Source organism: Boleophthalmus pectinirostris, unplaced genomic scaffold (genome assembly GCF_026225935.1).
Source record: "Boleophthalmus pectinirostris isolate CB_2022bp ecotype Guang Dong unplaced genomic scaffold, ASM2622593v1 HiC_scaffold_18, whole genome shotgun sequence".
Classification (NCBI taxonomy): domain Eukaryota; kingdom Metazoa; phylum Chordata; class Actinopteri; order Gobiiformes; family Gobiidae; genus Boleophthalmus; species Boleophthalmus pectinirostris.
The window spans coordinates 27,419,818-27,441,106 of record NW_026571133.1 but is presented as its reverse complement, the minus strand read 5'-3'; the positions used below and the strand labels follow the sequence as shown (position 1 = coordinate 27,441,106).

General features: G+C 39.5%; 1 protein-coding gene and 1 long non-coding RNA gene across 2 annotated transcripts; one reads left to right on the top strand and one right to left on the bottom strand.

The window, feature by feature from the left end:
• Positions 1–507: 507 nt before the first annotated feature.
• Positions 508–10,560, bottom strand: LOC110160485 (inactive tyrosine-protein kinase PRAG1). The gene is made up of 6 exons (XM_020925132.2): positions 10,299–10,560; positions 7,586–7,909; positions 5,868–7,513; positions 3,436–3,578; positions 2,343–3,094; positions 508–2,171 (listed from the first exon to the last, which is right to left on the bottom strand). Exons 2-6 carry the CDS (start codon positions 7,832–7,834, stop codon positions 1,068–1,070), a joined length of 3,894 nt encoding a protein of 1,297 aa, XP_020780791.2. The 5' UTR covers positions 7,835–7,909; positions 10,299–10,560; the 3' UTR covers positions 508–1,067.
• On the top strand, positions 9,437–14,221 carry LOC129408953 (uncharacterized). Its single transcript, XR_008632199.1, has 3 exons — positions 9,437–9,642; positions 12,512–12,586; positions 13,269–14,221. It is a non-coding gene; the product is annotated as an uncharacterized LOC129408953 (long non-coding RNA).
• The last annotated feature ends 7,068 nt before the right edge of the window (positions 14,222–21,289 follow it).

The following is a 21,289-nucleotide window of genomic DNA, read 5'->3' as shown; positions in this document are numbered from 1 at the left end:
AATAGTCGGCTCCAGAGTTGCCGATTTTGTTAAAAATGCTTTATGGATTCTTGCCAACACTTCTTTCCGTGAAAACAGACCTGCATTGCCTTTCCATTGGTCAAAATGCCTTAGCAACAAAGTTCCAACCTATAACGAGGGGCCAGACAGTATTTTGAACAAGTGACGCATAAAGCTATGCTTTGTCAAACTGCCTCAGATTACTGAGTAACTTCTTGGAAACATTCACAACAATAATAATTATAGAATAGAAATAATACACATTTGTTTTAAAACGAAAACAAATGGCACTTTATCACCAAATGAGTTTAATTTTAAATCAGACCAGAATTAAAAGTACCTGAAAGAATCCAATCTTAAACAGGGTGTGAAAAATAATATTTTTTGGTTGAGTTCTGTGTCTAGAATACAAAATGATTGTAAAAACATTTCACTGATACTTACAGATAATTAAACCAATATAAATACTTAAGTGATACTGTGATACTGATATAACTTAAGACCAGCTTGGGCTTGTTGATCTTCTTTTAATCTATAACTTAAAATCAGTGTACAAGAATGTGAAATGCCAGTTTCACAAAACTAATATATTTACATTGTGTCAAAGTTGCTGTTACATACAAAACACCAAAAGGCACCGTCACAAATGTCATGACATTTACATTTCAGTGTAATTCAGTTAAATGACGTTTCATAATGAAGTCTAGCCAAAACATGTTTTACAGATGACGTGACAAACAACATGTGCTAATGAGGATGTGTTAGTTGCATTTTTAAACAGACAAGTCATGTAAGACATGAGGTTTAGCTGCACATTTACAAAGCAACATACTGTAAACTAATTGGGTGAAACATTAGTACCTTATTGATAGCCAGAGCCAGACCACAAACATTCACAGCTCTTCAGCTTGATCAATAAAAACTTTTTGCGTCTTTGTTCATTCATGTTTGTGGCACGCTTTACTGTGTAAGTAACACTGCAGATTCACATTATTTACTACATGATGAAAAGAGCCTTAACATTTATAACAGGGCTGCACGTTCTCCAGAGTCCTCACTGACGTCAGTTATTTGAGAGAATAGAGCAGTTCGGCGGTATGGCACAAAGACAGAGGGTGAGCTGAGGAGAAATATTGGCAGCAGAGCCAGTCTTCCAGTTCAGCATTTCTCTCTGGTTCCAGGGAGCGCTCTGCAAATTTCATCATGAGCAAGGCTCGCTTTACATCCAGCCAGTTGAGAAGACCTTCGTGTCTGGAGGCATCCATGAGGTTGGCTCCCTGGCCATGCCTCTCTTTCTGTTGCTCCATAAGATCCTTCCTTGGGCCCCACAGCAGGCTCTGGAGAATACGCTTTGCCTCCTGGATGTGTATGCGTTTGATGGGATCTGGTTGGAGCAACAGCTGGGCCAGCTTCTGGAGACCATCTGAATACAGGGACACAGACGGGATGGAAGGCAAGTCCTCACACCGGTAGTCCTGTTCTTTTAGTGCTGGGCTAACTTCAAATGGGTTGGGCTGGTGAAGAAGCTCATAAATTAAGATGCCAGTTTGGAACTCATCAAATTTGCGATACTGAGCAGCAGAGACAATTTCTGGGGCCAGTCTGGCATGGTCTCGTTTGGTTCTAGGATCTATGCTGTGGAAAGCACCATCTTCAGCAGAACGACGCTTAGCTTTTGCAAAGTTGCTAATGAGAAGTCGAGGGAGGTGGCGCTGAATGGCTAGAGGGCTGCAATCACTGTCAGCACAAGTGAGAGGTGGTCTGTGATGTGGAACCAACAAAAGGTTTTCCAGGCAGAGGTCCCTGTGTGTCACTCCATGTTCCTTTAGGTGCTCAAGTCCATTACACAGCTGCAAAAGAAGGAAGCACACTCTCCTCTCGTACACCTCAGGCTGTTCTTTATGGAATGCCCCCCACTCACGGACAAAATCTGCTGCAGTTTGTTGTGGGACATCCGGAGTGATGACCACCACTCTTTCTCTGTCCATTGGCTGAGCAGTAGACGAGGCTGCTGGCTTGATTACCTCCTCTGAGGGCAACATACTCTGTGGTACACAGGCCATGAAGTGTCCACAGTCCTGCTGGAGATTGAAGTGTGTAGGCATGCTCTGCAGCACAGACAGGCCGTAGAGATGACCCTGCTTGGCCTCCACAGACGGACTCTTGCAGATCTAAAGACAAGGAGATTAAAAGGTAAAACTCCAATAATAAACAGGAATTTAAAAAATATGGGAATTCTTGTTAGAATTTCAAGATCAAATCAAGTTCAGTTTCTAAGGTAATGTGACTACGGTAACTATCATAGACTCATCAATCATTTAAAAGAGTGTGTGCTTGCTTACCTTAACAGCATAGGAGTTACTGGGGTCTGAAGCACAGGCAGCTGAATAGTACACTGCATCTCCTCCACTGCAGCTTGGTTTGTTGGAAATGAGTCGAAACAGAGACCAGTTGCTCTCTTCAAACCTAAGAGGGTTTCTCTGTGAGCGAGTGAAGTGATCTTCACATTTTAGAGCTAACCTTCGCAGAGACTCTGCATATAGTCCTCCGAGTTTGGAGTACACTCCTTCCCTGCTGTCGATATTACTGAGCAGTGTCTGTAGCTGGAGAGTAGAGCCTACATTTGTAGCAGTTCCTAGTTCAGTGGCTGGCAGAGGGCCGCTGAGCTGAGGGGAGGAGGAGCAGGTAATGCTGCTTCGACAGTGAACCCCAAGCCGTCTTTTGAATGGTTCATCTAAAGTTCTAGATCTGGAGGGTTTACCGAGGGGAGCATGGCAACGCTCTAGACATTCATTTGATGAGAACATGGACTTTGGGTCCACAGGACTGGATGGTAAACTGGACTGGGAGCTGGCTTCAGGCTGACACCTTGGGCTTTCTGAACCAGTCAATAGAAGGTTTGGATAGGACCGAATGAACTGTTTTCCACTATCAGGAGCAGACATGGTTCTGTTGACCATTTTCTTCTCTGGGAGAGGAGGAGGCTGGTTACTTGTGCTGTCACATGTGTTCGGATGAGGAGAGCCCGGGGCTGATGGCAATGGGCTGCGAGGAAATGGAGAGGAGCAGGACATTTGTGTAGAATCTCGGGGCCCTTTGTAAGCAGAAGTTACATTTCAGTTATGGTTGTCTTCAGATAGATAGATTTATTAGGAATAGAGACACACATTCATTTTATCACTTTCATCAAAAGTACAAACTACTAATTTGGTAGGCAAGTTATTTGGCGTAAAAACACTAAGCAAATCAAATGGAAATGCAAATCTCAGAAATTAAACACAAATTTCCAAATCTTTTCATGTCACTCATAGCATAGAATTATACCAGTATACTAGAGTATAAACACATTTCAACCTGAAAATAACAGGTACATATAACATATACACATCTTAAAACTGTCCAAAAGTTTATTTACAACGAACATTGGATACTTACCAGAATCAGCAAGACTGTCAGTGGAGGCTGTAGGTAAACTGACATGCCCCAAGCCTCGAAGAGATGAAGCACAGCTTTCTACTGACCCTGGATTACTGCAGCGGTCTAGTTCCATGTTACTGCCACTCATTCTTCCACATAGTCTAAAAAGGTAAGAAAAAAAAAAAAAAAAGTCATTTAAACAAAAAAGAACATTTTGAAACACTTCAAACCTAGGGCGCACATTTGTCTGGTGGTGATATAAAACCTGATACAAAAACAGTTCCTGTGGCATCATGTGATGGCAAAGCACACTTTCCAATTCCCCTTTTAATTTCTATATGTTGTTGTATCAAAACACTGTCAAGCGCTACACTTGCATGAAATTAACACATTTTAAATCAATGTGTTGTATTAGGCATGATGTCCTCTGTCCATTTATAATGGTAATAGATCAGACTCAGCACAGGGACAGACATGGTATATATTAAAATGTCAATATTGAAATGCTTGAGAAGTGCTGAAGCAGTGGAGGAAAGCTAAAGGCTAAAGAGATTAAAAGTCCAATATGTGCACAGTCTAAAAGATCCTTCAGTTTTGTATCCAAAACAGATGTCCTTTGAAGGGATATTAGAATGAGTACATATGTAGAGGCATGACAACGGTGTCCAACTATACCATCACTCTATTTCAAAGTACACACAAATTTTATGTTAAGATCGCCTGGCCCTGTCAAACATTATCACACTAAAGGCAGAGACATTAATTTGACAAAATGAAAATAATCTGAAACATACATGTAACCTACCTCATGCTGAAAAAGAAAAAGTTCTTGTTCAGGTGTCAGACTGAGAATGCCCCTGGATCACAGTGGTGCTTTGCTAAAGCCTGAAAGTAGTAACACAACCCTGCATCCACACGAGTCATAAGTGTATTTTAAGGTACTGTCCGCAAAATGAAAATACCCTCATAGTATTCGACAAAACAAGGGGTTTGATTTAGAGTTGCATCAAGATGCTATCTGTAGTGTAGCAGAGAGGTTACAAAGTGGCACAGTGGTGGGTGGGGCATAGGATCCTACAATGAAACATTAAAGACTCTGATCCAAATGAGACCCTCTGAAACAGAATCTATGCCCCGTCTATAAATGTGCTGTATTTCTATTGCCGATGACTAAGTGCCAAAGGGGGACTGTTTGTGAGTCGCCATGGGCAACAATCTGCTCTCTAAAACCTCTCCGTATGGGCAACATCTGATCATTGCTTGTCTTCATCCGTGCCTACTTACAACCATCAAAAACAGGTTTCTTTAACATTTTTAGTTCAAATAACCTGTTCACCACATGAATACTAAACTGCTTAACTAATTGGTTTGGTTGGATCAGCATGACGGTCAGTAACTGAAGAATACTGTTATGGCACTGTACAAAGTTACTTCTCCATCAGACCCATAATCATCAAAATATCTGTTTATTTATTTTCAACAATCACCAGAATGTGTTGATAGACCACCTATCCCTCTGATAAACACAGGGCAACAACAGTCGTAGCTTGGCTAAAGGCGTACGGCCACATGTGTCTCAACAAGGTGTATTTTTATCAGTGCAGAATGTTTGCAATGTCATAACAGCAGAGTTAGCCCCTTTCTAGAATTACCATAAACATAAGGACCCTTGAAATGTGATCAGCCATTACTTGATTTGAGAGGTAGACACTCGCCTAAAACATCTGTCCAAAGTTATACTGTCCTGAAGCACTTATCACAAATATCAGCTAAGTTTTAAAACTGTAACAAGTTCACTTCTGGTACGTATTTGAGTGACCCACTTAGACAGCAGCATATGTATACTTAGCCGCAAAAATACCTACATATCACCTCCATGTGTTACTTGAAACAGCAAATAGTTGACCTGGTCAGTGCTAGTAACAAAATAAAATCAAGAGTTAAAATTAAGCAACCTGTTTGTCAGTCATTATATAGTGACACAGCAGAAACTGGGTCTAACTATTCTTTTTGTGTGGCAATGATGAATTGAAAAGTCACATTACTGTCCTGAATAGAACAAGGCATGCATTGAGCCCTCAACTGAACCAGGCTCAATGATCACAAGTCATAAGAGTGAAGGAAGAATGATGCTGTGAATGAAAACAACAGTTACTGCACACAAGACTGCAGTGAACCAATAACAGATCTGAGTGTGTACATCTACACACACTTATTGTATGAGCACCACCAAGCACCAGTGTGATCCACAGATTTGGGTTGCAAGTATAAGAGATATTTGAGAGTCATGAAATAATATTTAAAGAGCTTATTCAATTCAATTATTAAAAAGGTGAAGTTATAAACTTATATTGAATCCAGCATTTTTGCTAGCAACAGGATTATTAAAAGTACATAATAATAAATAACCCAAATTCACACTTGTCTTGTGAGTGTATATTTGCTCTTACCTGTGTAACTTCTTGGGTGGGGGTGGCGGGGGATTGGTCTCATGGTTGAATGCTCCCATTCCTACTGTCAGTAATTCAGTTGAGCCGACATGTGATGGCTGCTTGGCTGGCATGCTGCCGTTCTGCTTGCCTTCCTTTCCTGCACCGGTGCCATCCAGAACATCCTGACAAGGACCATTGTTGGTGGTAGCAAAGGGGGCAGTGCCTGGCTCTGTGATTGGTGGAGGGCTGCTTTGGGCCTTACATGTCCTGGCCTCCTTCCAGTTTGCAGCTTCACCAGTGACCAGCCTATCCTCTTGGGCAGTAGTCCCCTGACATTTAGCTGGATGCTTTTTCTCACCTTCTTTGACATTTTTCTCCTCATCTTCCTCCTCTTCCTCAATGCGACAGTTCCATCCAGGAATGTGGTGATGAGACTTGTGCCGATCGACAGCCATGCTCTGGTTGCTAGTGTGGACCTTAAAGTGACACTCTTTGGATGTGACGAGAAAAAGCATAGGAAGTTCTGGTAGGGGCACAGGGGAGGAGGTGGATGGGCTAAGACTGGAGGCACTTAGTTTGGGAAGTTCAGGCAGAGGCACGGGAGAAGAAATGGATGATGTGAGACTAGAAGTACCCAGCTTAGGGGTCCGGTTAGTTCTTTTTGGGGGAATGGGTGGGCTTGTCTGGGGTTTGGGAAGAACAGGGAGACAGGCAGCTGTCTCTGGTGTCAAAGATGGGGCACTTCGGCTGGGACTGGGCCAGAGGAAGGTTGGGGTGCTTGTGTCTTTTCGGGCAGAAGGACTAAAGTGACACTGGGTGCTCACGGCTGAATCTGGACTGCTCAGATAAAATGTCCTGTTGTTTTCCTCTGTGTGAGCGGCCATTACAGTGATGGTAGCCCGCTGACACTCCACCGAGCCTTCAGGAGGACATGGAGTCCTCTTGATTTTGGTTGGTGATTTCAAATTTTCATGTGCTCTTTGCTTTTTCTTAGTGCTTTCTGCATATATAGGCTCTTTGTCCAGAGGCCCAGTGGGAGAGTTAGATACTGATAGTGAGCTTGTAGGCGTCTGGGGTCTACCAAGGTCATGTTTACTTCCAAAACCATCTGAAAGTGAACCATTACTGCTCTGATAGGAGCAGGATGATTCCGACGGACTGGGAGGGGACTGTGAAGACAATGGAGTGCTGTCATCAGTGTTCACGTTTAAGACTGTGCTAAAGGAAGTGCTGGTAGCCTCAGTAATGACCAAGTCTGTGGATTCATAACCATTATGAACTTTGGTAGGACTAGAAACACTAACATCCATGCCCCGTGAAGCTTGATCATGTTCTTGATAGTGTGTTTTAACGCCATTACCAATATAAGTGCTCTTGCTGGTTCGGGCAGCTTCTGTAGAGTTTATCTGTCTGCAAATGTCATTCTTTCTAAAGTTCTGACAAGTTTTGCCATCTTCCTGTGTAACAAAAATGTTGCTGATAAGCACTGAATCTTTAGAGATCTTACTTGGAGATAAAGCACTCAAAGAGAAGCATTTATTTTCAGGGCTACGCAGACCAGTTTCTTTGGGAACCTTGTTACATCCATTTTTATCTATGTACAGTGAGGACAGGCCAAGGAGCTTTTTCAATCCAAATCGGTCTACTGGACTCCTGGGACTTTCCTAGAAAACAATACACACACAAAATTAATCACACAGTTCACAGATATTTACCATGAGATTTAATATCCTCACCTGCTCGATGTTCATGTTGATATCTGTCATTGTCTCATTGGACTCCAGATTCATCATAGTAGGTTTGACAGCAATGGTCGGCTTACTATAAGGTGAAGGTGCTGTTACTGCACTCTCCTCATCACCTCTCTGGCTGTTTCTTCTCAGGGAGGGCCCACTGCCTCCCCGGTGTGCACTGAGCGGGTGGAAGCAGTTCTTACAAGAGCCGGGTTTCCACACGTGTTCTGCAAAGTCACTGCAGGCAGACATCTTTGATGCACTTGGTGACGTTTGGTCAGAAGAGGCTTTGGATTGATGGTGCAATGATCTGAAGCCCTGTCATTGCTAAAAGAGAGAGACAGATAAAGACATTTTAAACAGTTAACATGGAAATATTGATATATTCTGACACTGATTACTTGATGCTCATAAATGCACTTTTAGTGAGAAGGATTCTCAAATGAAAAGAATGAAAAATGGTGACTAAAGCATCCCTTTACACACAGCAGTCATGTCCTGCTCTGCAGAGTTAACTGAAGATCTGGTAACCTAAGAGGTGCTACATTACATGTTCCCAGGGTCTCCTAAATTAGAGGGTATGTGGTTCCTGTTCACCAAAACAGCAAGTCCTTCTTGAGTCCTCCACTGCCCCCGCTGCATTGAGCATAAGAAGAAGGTTCAAGCATCCTAGAGGTCGGAATGTCAGGAATGTCTGAAGCTGCCGGTCTCACCAGGGTGAATTTCACACCCACAACAACCCCCTGCCCCCTCCTCTCTCCACAAACAGTCACCTAAAAACCCTATTCTCCTTGTGTATCCTCCTCTTTCTTCTGCTGCTGTGTCTTGTTTAACCATTCTGACAGTGAAAAGATCAACACCACTTCATAGTCTTTCCTTGTTTTCCAGTGGCAGGGCATCCCACTTTATGTTCTTTGCTTTGCTTTAATTGCTTCTCAACAAGGTGTTGCAACAACATCCAAGGAACATTAGCCCAACTCCTAAACTCAAACTTATTCATACAGAGATAAGTAGGGACAAACTCAACTTGGGTTGACCAGAGCTTAAATAAGGAATGTCCCAAGTATTTATTGAAAAAGTTAAAAACAGGACAACATGCATGTAGAGAATTAATGTGCATTGCAATGGCAATGCACAGCTTGAGTCACTATGACATCTTGAGATCTTTCTTGTCAGACAATTAGTATTTATAATATTCTTTGATCTGTTTGACTCACTTAAAGCAGGGAAGCACCCACTGACCCATTGTTTGTATAACTTGCTTGCACCCACAGGGGAAACTTGCCTAACACATCTTTTGCTGCTTTTGTATGAGTCATCCCCACTGATGAATGATCAGAGACGCACAGTTACAACAAAGTCTTCACAGCAAAAAAAATCAGGACTGGCAGAAAGAAGGGAGTTTTGTGGGGGAACTGGGGCTATAAAAACCATGTCAAGTCATTCAGAGCATGCCCTTTGGCCGAAAGGTGTCTGTTTAGTAAATTAAAGCCAACTCACGCTGACAGATATACATAGCTCTGTTCTTCCACTTTCCCAGCAGAAAACGACAACAGATGACAGGTTAGTTTCAAAGACATATCATATCTATAGGCCTACAATAGACTGAAGTATAGGTCTTAAGAGCTAACTGCAGTCCCTGTTGACATGTTCAGTTGTGCTTGTTTGAACTGAGATAGACCCCGGTGTCTACATTCCCCACACCTTCTCAAGCTCAAGGTCCAATATTTCTCACTTCCGTTTATAAAAACATCACAGAATCAGCAGTAGTTTTATGTCCTCAGTAATTCAACCATCACCACCAAGGAATTATTATCATATTTTATTTTAATTTTCTTTCTCAAATCCATTTAGTTTAGCCTATTGCAAGCATTGTCTGGCTTAAAAATGGTAATATAAAGACTATAGGACAGTAAGAGTCAATGAATGAAAAGTAGCCTAATTAGCAAGGTTATCTACATCCAACAGCTGTTAAAACGGCAGCCCAAGTCTTTCTGCAGAGGGGGTGCACACAGCCAAGGCAAAACAAGAGCAACATACCATGTGGTGGCAGCTTAAAGGTTAGTGGTCGCCCAGGCTTCAACATTTGCTTTTAAAACATGATACTTTGGTAAAACCGTAAGAAAATAGACCTGATAGCCTAGTAAGTACAGCCTGGACATAATTTAACGTTGAAGACTGCACTGGATGTGATTTTTAGGTTTATTTGCCTTGCTCCATCAGCGCGCAGTCAGCCACGCATACTGAATACAAATTCTTTTATGGGCAAAATCTGTCACGCTTGTCCAGTCCACTCTCACGGTCCATTCAGTCAAAGTCTGTTTCCCCCAGAAGTCGCAAAAGATTTCCGCCAAAAGTTGATAGACTAAAGCGGCATAGCCTGGTAGACAAAGTAGCCCAGTACAAGCGGCTGGCTCAGCTACCACCTGTTTCAGTGGCTAAACCTAACATTAGCCTGGATGGACGAGCGCTTGTATACGTCCCATTGTTAGTGTAAAAGTCGTCTAACAATCTATTATTGGCTATACGTTGATAATTCAGGTTTAATCAATATTCAAGAAAAGAATGTCAAACATCTTGCAGAGACGAATTTAAAAAAGATTATAGGCTATATAATTCCTAATATCTTACGTTTAGACTAAACGCTGAAACAGAAGTGGATGTGTAATCTTTTTGATGTAGCCTGAAGGTTGCCTGGTGCAAACTGCCTGCTTACCTGCTTGGACTTTCTTCCCTGGCAACACGGAAATATCTTCAATGAAGCGAGAAAAATAAAGACCAAAAACTCATGTAATTCCAGATGTAGACAATGCGATGTTCAAGCGTCCTAAAATGGATAAATCAGATTGGCTGAGCGCTGTGTAGCAGCAGTAGACGCAGGAGGCTGGTCGTAGCTGTCGGCCCGGGCATACTGCCACTGGTGCACGGTGCAGAGGTGGACTGGAGTGAGTGAAACAGGCGGAGCAGTAGCGGGACTCCTCTGCAGCAGCAGGCAGCGTACTGGAGCCGCACAAGGAGGTGGGAGGAGCCGATAGCCATGCGCCGCTATGCCCAGTGGCTTTCGCAGTTTACACAGTTTACAGGCGGCCGGGGTTGTCCTCTTACAACTCATACAAGCACTGCGGACACACATTTGATTCGTGCTGTCGGCCTATAACCTAGGCTAACTCGAGCTGAATCCAAATACATAGGCCAGTTTGTAGTGGCTACTAGCTCTATAGGCCTTATAACAGCACCGTGTTTCCTAGACGTTTTACGGTATTTAATTAGCCTAGTTATTCCCATTAACTCATGTCGTTTGAATCACATACAACCAAAGTTATTTAAAAGGTACATGAAATGTGTAGAAAAACCTTCTGAAAGTTCACTTAAGTTTGGTGAGTAGGTAAATCCACATGTCACTCACACAGTGCTTTTTTGAGGCCAGCCAAGATGATTAGTGGATTTTGTTTGAGGAATGTTTAAGCATAGAACTGCATTAAAAGTGAAGCAGTGGATATGGCAGCATTACCAAAACAGTAATTTTGGACACATTTGTTGGCTTATCTAGGGTGACCAGACGTCCCTTTTTACACGGGATAGTTCCAGTTTTGAGCCCCTTGTCCCCTGTCCCAGCAGATTTATCAAAACCATTGATTTGTCCCAGTTTTACCAAGAAATGTCACAAGTGGCCCTATTTTTGCCAATCTGATACCTGTCAGCAGTAAATTTCCATTTGTTTAGGTAAAATACAGAAACGCTGCTTAAAAATGACAAAAACACAAACAAAATTTGACTATACTGACTCCAATTAGTGCTTAGTGCATAACAATTTTCCTTAATTATTACATACTTGTTTCACAATTTTATTATTATCCACCAACACAAACCAGGATTCTCCCAGTTTTTTTATCCTGAAAATCTGGTCACCCTAACCTTATAACCACTCTGATATTTCATGTCTTGTAATGTTGTACTACAACAGAAAAACTAGTATTGCACAGCCGAGACTAATGAAACTGATGCAGTTTCATTGTAACAAAAGGCAAAGGACAAAAGCAGATAGTATCAGCCCACTGTGCACCCACTTTCTCTGAAGGACATGGTTGCATGTGTGTGGATCAATTGGATATGCAGCCCCTCCCAGTTTCCTGAAACTCACCAGAAGATTTATAACAGTGTTATACAGCAAATGCTTGATCCAGTGAGCACTGATATCTAGATTAAAAAAACAAAGGGAAAAATGCAATAAATTGAAGTTCTACCCTGATTCATATCACATGTTTAGTTCTGCATCATGAGAATAATTATGATAATCAAGGTTACAAACACTTAGGCAGGACATAAATCAGCCTTTATAAACACAGCAATGCAAATGGAAATCTCCAAATAATTGTTGATGCTGTGAGAATTATAATTACAGAAGAGCCACGAGAGCTACATCCATTATAGGCTCTCACCACATAATTTCTTCTGCTCAAATTACATGCGGGGACTGTTTGTTTCTGAATCACACACAAATATTTCATCATTTCTATTCCATATCAAATCTGTAAAAGCCAAATGAAATGCAAGGGACTGTGGAAGGGCATGTTGTAGGCTATAAGAAAATCCCTTTTGTAATCCCTTTTGTAACTCTAAAGAATAAAAGATATGTTGCAAAAAATGCATATCAGAGAAGTTTTTTTTAGACAACTTTTCTTTTATACAAAACGAGCCAATGAGCAAATACTGCAACATGGGATGACTTTGGATAAGAGCCAGCACTGCTACAGCTGCAGCATCAGGAGACAGGAATATGAGCAATGCAGTGATGTATGATGCTAGTTTCACTCTCCTGCTCTTACATGTTCCAACACACAAAAGCAAACAGTGCGGTTGCAAGAGTTAAACAGCCTTCATTTAACTTCCAGTTTCAGGAAACATGACCAAAGACAACTGTATTTTTAGGAAGGACACGTGCACTGCAAGTCAGCCTTCCTGTTCTGCTAGAGAAATTGGACTTTGATTGTCAAAGAGGCTAAGGTAGGTCATGAGGTAAATGGGGAAATGGGAGGAAGTTGTACCAGGAAGGGTATCCTGTGTATGAATAAAGGCAATAACAAATGGTCGTTTTATGTAGAGAGCATTTCAGCTGTTTTTGTGATCCAGTTGTTTTGGCTCCCATCCAGAAGCTGTTTTCAATTTGATGGTACTTGCTTGAAAAAATCCCAGTATTTCTACATTGAACCACAACTGACGTTTGAAGATTACAATGCCTCAAATATCCAATCAGATGGATGATATGAATTTGCTAAAATTGACACAGATAAATCTAAAGTGATGCCCCTGGAGCCTTTCCTGTCGAAGTTGGTATATTAGTGATATAATATGATATATGAACAAAACACAACAGTATTATACATTTCCTGCTTCATTTTGATGTAATTGTCTGAGTCATAAACATCTCCTTTCAGCATGTGGCATTTTCTACAGTCTGTGTATAGTCCCTGAAATCATTTGATTAATACATTATTTTATGATAATTTTGGTTACTGATTAATTGCAATTAATTGTTTAACTTGTGTCAGCTGAACCCTTTTTTAAAAATAATATTTCCAGTTATTACCCTCTGTATTTCCATTAAAAGAGAAGAAACCTATTGCCCCATGCTATGTTTATTCGCCCTGATTGACGAACCACGTTTCTGTTCTGCTTTCTGTTTCAGCAAGTCACTTCCCTCTTCTGCAGGAGGGCCATAATAGATATCCTGTCACAACACCAAAAAGCCTTTGTTTGCAATTGGCCCACATGTCAAGAATACTTTTAATCTCGTTACTCGATACTCACGACTTACCATTTGAAATCTAATGCTGCTCTCCAATTCACCTCTGATGGAAATCTACTGTGAAATGGCTAGAGTTTGGGTTCAAGTGTAATTTGAAGACTGGGATGAAAGGATACAAGCTGTTTGTAGTCTGCCCATGTTTACGACTGTTCAGAAATACGACAAAAGAAGGCCAAAATGTACACCTGCCCCCCAGGACTTGCTTTCTTCTCCACAGGTTGTCCCTCTTAAAGTTTAAAGGTGACCTCGCTGTGTAACTGTATGCCTTTGAGAGCCAGCCACCTGGATCTAATGATGTTGTCTGCCTGGTACAGTAGTGGTGTTTTGGCGACGTGGCAGTTCTATGAGGAGAAGGAGCTGCCTTGCAATTATCAAGAAGTACTGTTAGTTGCTGTACTGCAAAAATGACTAAAGTAGGGGGAAAGTCGTCATGTAAATTATCACTTTTGATTTACTGAGACAGTCAGGACCACACAAGGCAAAGCCAATAGCAGGATAGATAGGTACAACAAGTTACAAGCTATATAAAAACATTTCAACCAAAATGTAGCCAATACAAAAAAATGCAACTGGTTTTGCTGATTTAATGGTCTTAAACAAAGTACATTTTTGCTCTAACACAGAACTGATCTATTAATTTTAAAATAAAATACAATATTTAATCTTCACTGATTAATTAAAGAAGCCAGTGGAGTACTGCATTATTTTATAAAGTATATCAATGTGATATTCAATAGCTGAGATTTACAAGTAAGAATTGCAAAAGTTTTGTGTAATTAAGTCACTTTTTTTAATTGGGGGATTTTTGTCTATACTAAATCTGTTAACCTCCTGACCACCACATTTTTGTCATATTTGCTAATGTCAATACACCAGTGTACAGAGACGTTTCTGTTCTTGTGCCCTTTGTTGCCATGGCACTGTGTAAGGTGGGTAAACCAAAGATAACGCAACAGCAGGCCGCACCTCGCACACACAAGCCCTCCTCCTTTGAGTCGAATCACCCACATACACTGATGACGAGACTGCTCCTTCGTCACATTCCAGCACCTGCCCCTACAGGCTAGATCTGGGTTTATGAAGTGCACTACACTGCCACTTTTCATTTCCACATCCACCCAACGCATAATTCCTTTATAAGATTAACAGGGTTTTATGTAATCCTCCTTCATCATCCGGATTACTCAAATGGTACAATAGAGTATCGAGCTAAATTATGAAAGATTCTGAACTTTGACAAGTAGGTGAAAAATGTTGGAAAAATGTCATCAACTGGCATTCCAACATTGAAGGTCCTATATTACACAAGTTGACTATGATCTTTAAGCCATGTTATAAGGCTGTTAACTCATCAAGTTTTGTTTCATTCAAACATGTTTGGGTAACATCTCCAAAGCTCAAAATGCTCTGTTCCACTTTGTGGTAGGTCATGAAGCAGTAGTTTTCAAATTAACAGTTACCTTTTACTTTTTGTTTTAGAGATTGGCAATTCCAGGACTGCAATGATCCAAATGATTCTACTGAAGGTGTATGTAGTCTAAATACACAGTGGAGCACTTCCTGCATTACCACATGACATTATAAGGTGGAGCGTTTTCTGTTTAAGAAAAGGAAACAAGGAAAGACTAAATATCCAGGATTTGTGTGAATGAAACAAAACACAACTTTGTGATGAGGAAACAACTGTATAACATTAGTATTAATTTGTTTAACTAAATAATTTCTAAAATTATATTTTGCTGCTGTTTCTTTACTACTTCTGACAGTTATATTTAACAATTTGTCAGCTACTATTACCAGTGTTGGGAATTTAAAAAATGTACATAAAATACATGTACATATTCAGAATACTGAATAAAAAAAGAATATTGTAAAATATTGTAACGTTTTGTAATAGAATATATTACAAAATACATTTTAATACAACTATTCAGAGTTACTTTACTATATTTTAAAACTTAAACAGTGAAGGTGACCACCATAAAAATTTACTGCAATAGAGTAAAAAAAAACATTCAAAAAATGTCTGAGGCACTCTGTTGTTGGAAATATTATAGAAGTCTTTTATTGGTTACATGGGGCTATATAGCATAGCCACCTTCACTTTTTATTTTATTTTTTTAGCTTTTGAGCCTTGTCCTTGAGGAGCACTTGTTCTGGACTGAAGCTTTCGCTCCTTCTGCGTTTTAATATTTTAAAGCTATTCTTTCCTACACTAACCAATAATGTAAGACCAAAGCAAAAGTGGAATGTATACTACCTTTTGTTACTCATATTTTGATGCCATCTTCTTCTCTAATAATAGTACATGTGTAGAGCAGCTGGTCATTTCCCTTTGACTTCAATAACCCAACAGTGACTTGTTTGCCCCAGATTGTGACACTGATCTGCTTGAGTAATTAACCCACATAAACAAATCCTTGTTTTAGAGTTTCCCCAGACACACGACAAAGCATCTGCTACATGAATTAGTTGACTAAATACCCAACAAAATGCTAATTCTATATCCCATAAAACCCTAGGGTATATTATGGTTAATTTTGGAAAAAACTGGCCTGTTGTACTGTTGAGTTATTTGTGTAATGTAGCTGTGAGCTGGTGCTGACATTGTTGTTGCCTTGTACTGGGGGTTGCTCGAGGTAATTGACCAATTGACCAATTTGCTGCCAATAACAACTCTCTTCAATTTGTTTGGCACTTTCTTTGACAAGGCATGAGGAGTTGGTTAAAGTCACTGTGGAACTTATATTATTTAACACAAGTGAAATATTGTAAAATTTTGTTTTGAATTTTGTGAAACCATTTATAGTTTATCTACTAGTCGTGTGGTGTCTTATACAGAAGTATTTGAGATTTAAATATATTTCTAAATGGAGGACACATGCTGCATCATATGTAAGCTAAGTTCTTCTCTCAAACAGAAAACACTGTTCCATCTTGTGATTACATGTAATAATACAGGAATCACACCACTGTGTTTTTAAACTCCATACACGTTCACTAGAGTTATTTGAATAATTTCAGCCCTCGAATTGCCAGTCTCTGCTAAACAAAAATTAAAAGGTTGCTGTTAAATTGAAAACTGCTACTACATGACATCATAAGGTGGAACAGAGCATTTTGAGCTTTGAGTATTTCTCAAACATGTGTGAATGAAACAAAACACAACTCCAGGTATGTTTTTGAGACGGTAACAACATTATAACATGACTTAAATCTCACGAAAGTCAATTGTGCGCATAGGACCCTAAAATCTCTTTTCCGAGTGTTTACACTTAATAACCTTGGAGATGTTTTTAAACCCTACATACAAAATCTCCCCTCATTGTCTACAGTGCCTGAGGCTATGTTCAAAACAGGCATGAGCAGAGTGAATCACACTTGTTTCACACACCAATGTTGTGTGTAGACTTCACCTCCCCCAATCCTCTCTCTGTTGTATGACCCTCTGGAGGTCATTGTGTCTCTATATTATATCTAACAACAAAACAAAACATGAGAGCAAATGAAAGACCTGTCATGATACACTTAAAGGCGCTGTACTTGATTTTCACAGAGATGAGTGTAAGCCCTTCATACAAACTTCCAGAGCAGAGTAGAGTTTTGCTGTTATGGTAACCCTAACAATGACAATCATGCTAACCGCACTATTCCTGATTGTCAGGAAACGCTATGCATAATTAGATGTACACAATAAATTAATTTTGAGTTACTTAAATATCTGTACTGGACCAAGACAAATATTGGCCAAATATGTGGGAAAAAATGCAACCCCAGACCAATTTTATTGTTCCAGGCTTTCAGATAAATAATAAAGATAAGTCTGCTATTTTGTACTTGCACACACGTGCATTCTATCATCCTAATCTTAATAACGACATATAATAACATTTTGTTGTGAAAAATATTTCCCAATAAATTCTAAGCCTGAATTGTTGTAAAGGCTCTGGCAAACCTCTGGTAAATTCACCATTTTCAGTGATTCACTTCATAAATCACCAGTCTGTCTCTATCCACTTTTATTTTCAATATGCAATAAAAAAGTTTGGACACCCATCTGGATTTATTATTTATGTATGTCCATTTTAACGGGCATGTAAAAATTAAGTGCAGAAAAAAGTTATGGCTGGGTGATGTTTGTCCCAGAAACAAAATTGCAAGAATCTGAAAATGAAGTACATTATTTGCAAGTGACTTGGATCAACTTAGCTTTGTCCTTAATTATTTTTTTGACTCTTCTGTTTTTCTTCCACAGAAATATAAAATTATCTTTGAAATTGTCCTTGTACATTTTCATTCTCAGTAACCACAATACCACTTTGAGAGCAGTTTGACGAATGTGTAACATTTCATGGCCCTCTCAAGCACAGTTTGGTCACTAAAGCTTGAAATTCCTCACAGGTTAGTCAAAGTCAGGTCAAGTTGCGAGGAACCTGTCAGACCAGTGGTTTCTCACTTTGCGTTTATTGAAACACAAGAAGCTACAGAGGCCTGCTGTGTGGACCCTCACTGCTGTTTGTGTGAATTAGTGTCAGTACTCAAACCAGAAAAGCACACAGGTCACGAGTTAAGGAATTCCCATTAATATAGTTGTTTTTAAGTCTCTGGTTTATCTGACAAATTATATTTTCTTTCTACCCAGTTATGCCACTGGTTAAGTCCTGTTATGCAAAACCGACTCGAGTTTTGAGCCATGTTAGAATATTGCTACCTCCTCAAAGATATACCTGAACTTGTGTTTTGTTTCCTTCACACGTTTAAGTAACCCTTTATTATGTTTGTCTACATCTCCATAGTTCAAAGTGCTCTGTTCCACCATGAAGTGGTAGTTTCAGTTTAACAGCTACCTTTTACCTTTTGTTCAGTAATTTGACAAGTCCAGAATTAAAATTGTCCAAATGATTCTAATGAAGGTGTAATGGTGTTTACACAGTTGAGCACTTCTTATATTACCACATGACATCATAATGTGGAACAGAGTGTTTTCTGTTAAGAAAAGGTTATATATGCATGATTTGAGTATAAAACAAAAGTTTTAAAAGGAGCGCTTCCTGGACCTCCTGTTTTGTCCCCTGAGGAAAGCCATAGACCGAAACACATGGGGACTTTGTAAGTTGTCCATTAAGACATGCTGTATATTAATAAAGGCATTTTATTTTAACCAGTGAGTGCCTTGGGTTTTTTGCATCTTTAAATGTTTGTGTGTTAAACATGCATGAATGAAACAAAACAAATTATAATCAAATCAGAAAATAGCGTAATATGAGGTCTTTAATGATTTGTATACATTCAGAGTGCAAATAGAATTGGTACTCATCACATTTTGTACAAACAAGAAGAGAATAATCTAGAATTGTATGTAGTATTTATAGTACGGAAATGGTTATACCAAGCACCTAAGCAAGCTCATGTGAAACCACAGCATAGACAGCAAGAGACAGGAACAGATCTACATTCAAAATAACCACAGAGACAAGAAAACAGCATGTAGAAGAATGTTTACTGTAACTGAAGAAACATTTACCAATACAATCCTAAAACAAACAAAAAAGTGCATTCATTAATTTTATTAATATTCATAATGCTGTATCCTCTCCTTTTCTGAAAATACTGATAAAGCTTGTATTCTTCTTCTTGATATAGTGATGTCGTCTAAAATCTCTCTCTATATATATAGGTCTAAAAGAGAAAGTGAAATTGAGAGATAGCTATCTTTTACACTGTCAAGAAAAACATAAGCAGTGTATTCTCAAGAGGTTTAATTAACTGGGTACTATCCCAAGATAGGCCAGTTTAATGACTTGGTAAGAACCAACCAATAACCATATTTAACATTTACATTTTTTCAAATAATTTTTCATCAATATAAAATTGTAAATCTAAGCTATGGACAATTAACATACCAGTATAATACCATAATTAGGACTGGGAATCACAGGGTCCCTCACAATTCGATACAATATATTATATATAGCTCACAATATTATCATGATATGGGGATACATGCGGCAATCAATACATTGCACATTACATATTGCTGTTTTTTTAAGAACCAAATGCATTTGGTAACAATATTTCTCTGTTGAGCCATTTCTTTTGGAAAGTTAACATCAAATACATTTATTTTAATTATCAAAACAGTGAACAGGTGAAGTGTATTGCATAAACAACTTTCTTCCAGTAAATAAGTAACAAATTTGTACCCCGGTCACAAAAAATTGCTAAAAGACACAAACAAATACTATTGGCAATATATTGATACAGCAGCACACAATAATTATATCACCAAATAGCATGATATTTTGGTACTTTTGCTCACCCCTATCGCTAATAAAAACATTTTATAAGGAGGTTTATACGAAGAGCTCTGGACACGTGGTGCAGCTTCAAGGACACATAGCCAGACACTTTCATGTATAATTGAACAAGGCCACATCTGGTACTCAGCCCCATGGCGATGGTGGTGGTGGGTGATCGCTCTCTTCGGCACATATGATCTGGTCTCACTGGGGATACGACAGGCATTCCTCTGACACCACTGACATGTTTGGGTCTCTGCTGTGGAGAGACTTGAGAAAAAGGGGGTGCTGACACCTCCTCTACCCATATGACCTCAAGAGATATATATTGGTCAACAATATATGTTTGTTGACCACAAGTCTAGAAGTATTTGCAGATGTCAGGCTGGCAATACAAATATCAATGTAATAAATCATTTACAGTGCTGTCCACTTGAGAGTATGATGTAAGCTTCCATGTTGTCTCATGGGACCCTGTAGATGGCAGGGAGCAGCTTCTGCCCAGAAGATTGCATTACCAGCAGTGCATTAGGATAATGAGAGCACCTGCTCACTGCAACTCTTGTGATCTCACTCTAAAACAAGGGCTGCTGAGCTGAGTTGATGATGCTAAATTAAAATGTGCTGATTAATTATTATGTGCATAGCAGGGAGACCAAATAAGGACTGTGACTGGATAAGCTGCATATAGATCAGAATGTGTCTGTTTATTGTGTAGTAATGATGAACTAAAGTGAGTACTGTTTTTTTCTCTCAGACTTTTCATCAGTTAATGATGATATTAATGCATTTGATTTATACTTCAAACACCCAACGCACCATTACATTGTATTATTCATTTACTTCACACACAATTTATGGTATCTGCCCCTCTGATCATCACCAACATTCCCGCATACACTACATTCATACACCATATTCTGTAATACCCCAGACACTTTTTTAAAGATGAATTTGATCTCTGTTTTTTATTTATTTACATATGTATTTGTTTATTTTAGGAGGCAGGGGTGGGAATACATTTAAAAAAAATATAAAAAAATTGACATGTTGTAAGCTATACTGAATGAAATTGTGAAGTATGTGTGCATAGTTATCAAGTTCCTAGATTGAAGAAAGAATGACATACTTTAGACATAGACATACATGTGCTAGTGCCGTAGGCAGGGAAACACCTCACAGCTGAGTTTGCTCAGTGCCAGATTTCATTTCCACATTCAGGAAGTGCCCCCACGCATATTCATTGATCACTGATTCATAAAGAACACACAAGTACTTCAACAGTCTCCACAGAAGCCCCCACAGAGCCCTGGCCTCTCATATCAAACGCTTTCCAGATTAACAACAGGCCGAGGGAAGCCACAGCGAAGCGAGAATATTAAAAGCAGAGCCAGCTACAAACTGCAGAGCTCAGCGTAAAACAGAATGGTGGAGATTTATTATACGTTTTGTGGGGTCAGGAGAAAACATGGTTAGTCATAAGATAACAGCGAGAGAGGAGCTTTAAAAATGCATGAGAGTGATATTAAAGCTGTTGTTTTACTGCTTATAGATTTATTTTGACTCTTTGGAAAACCAAATCAACAAAAAACTTTTAATATT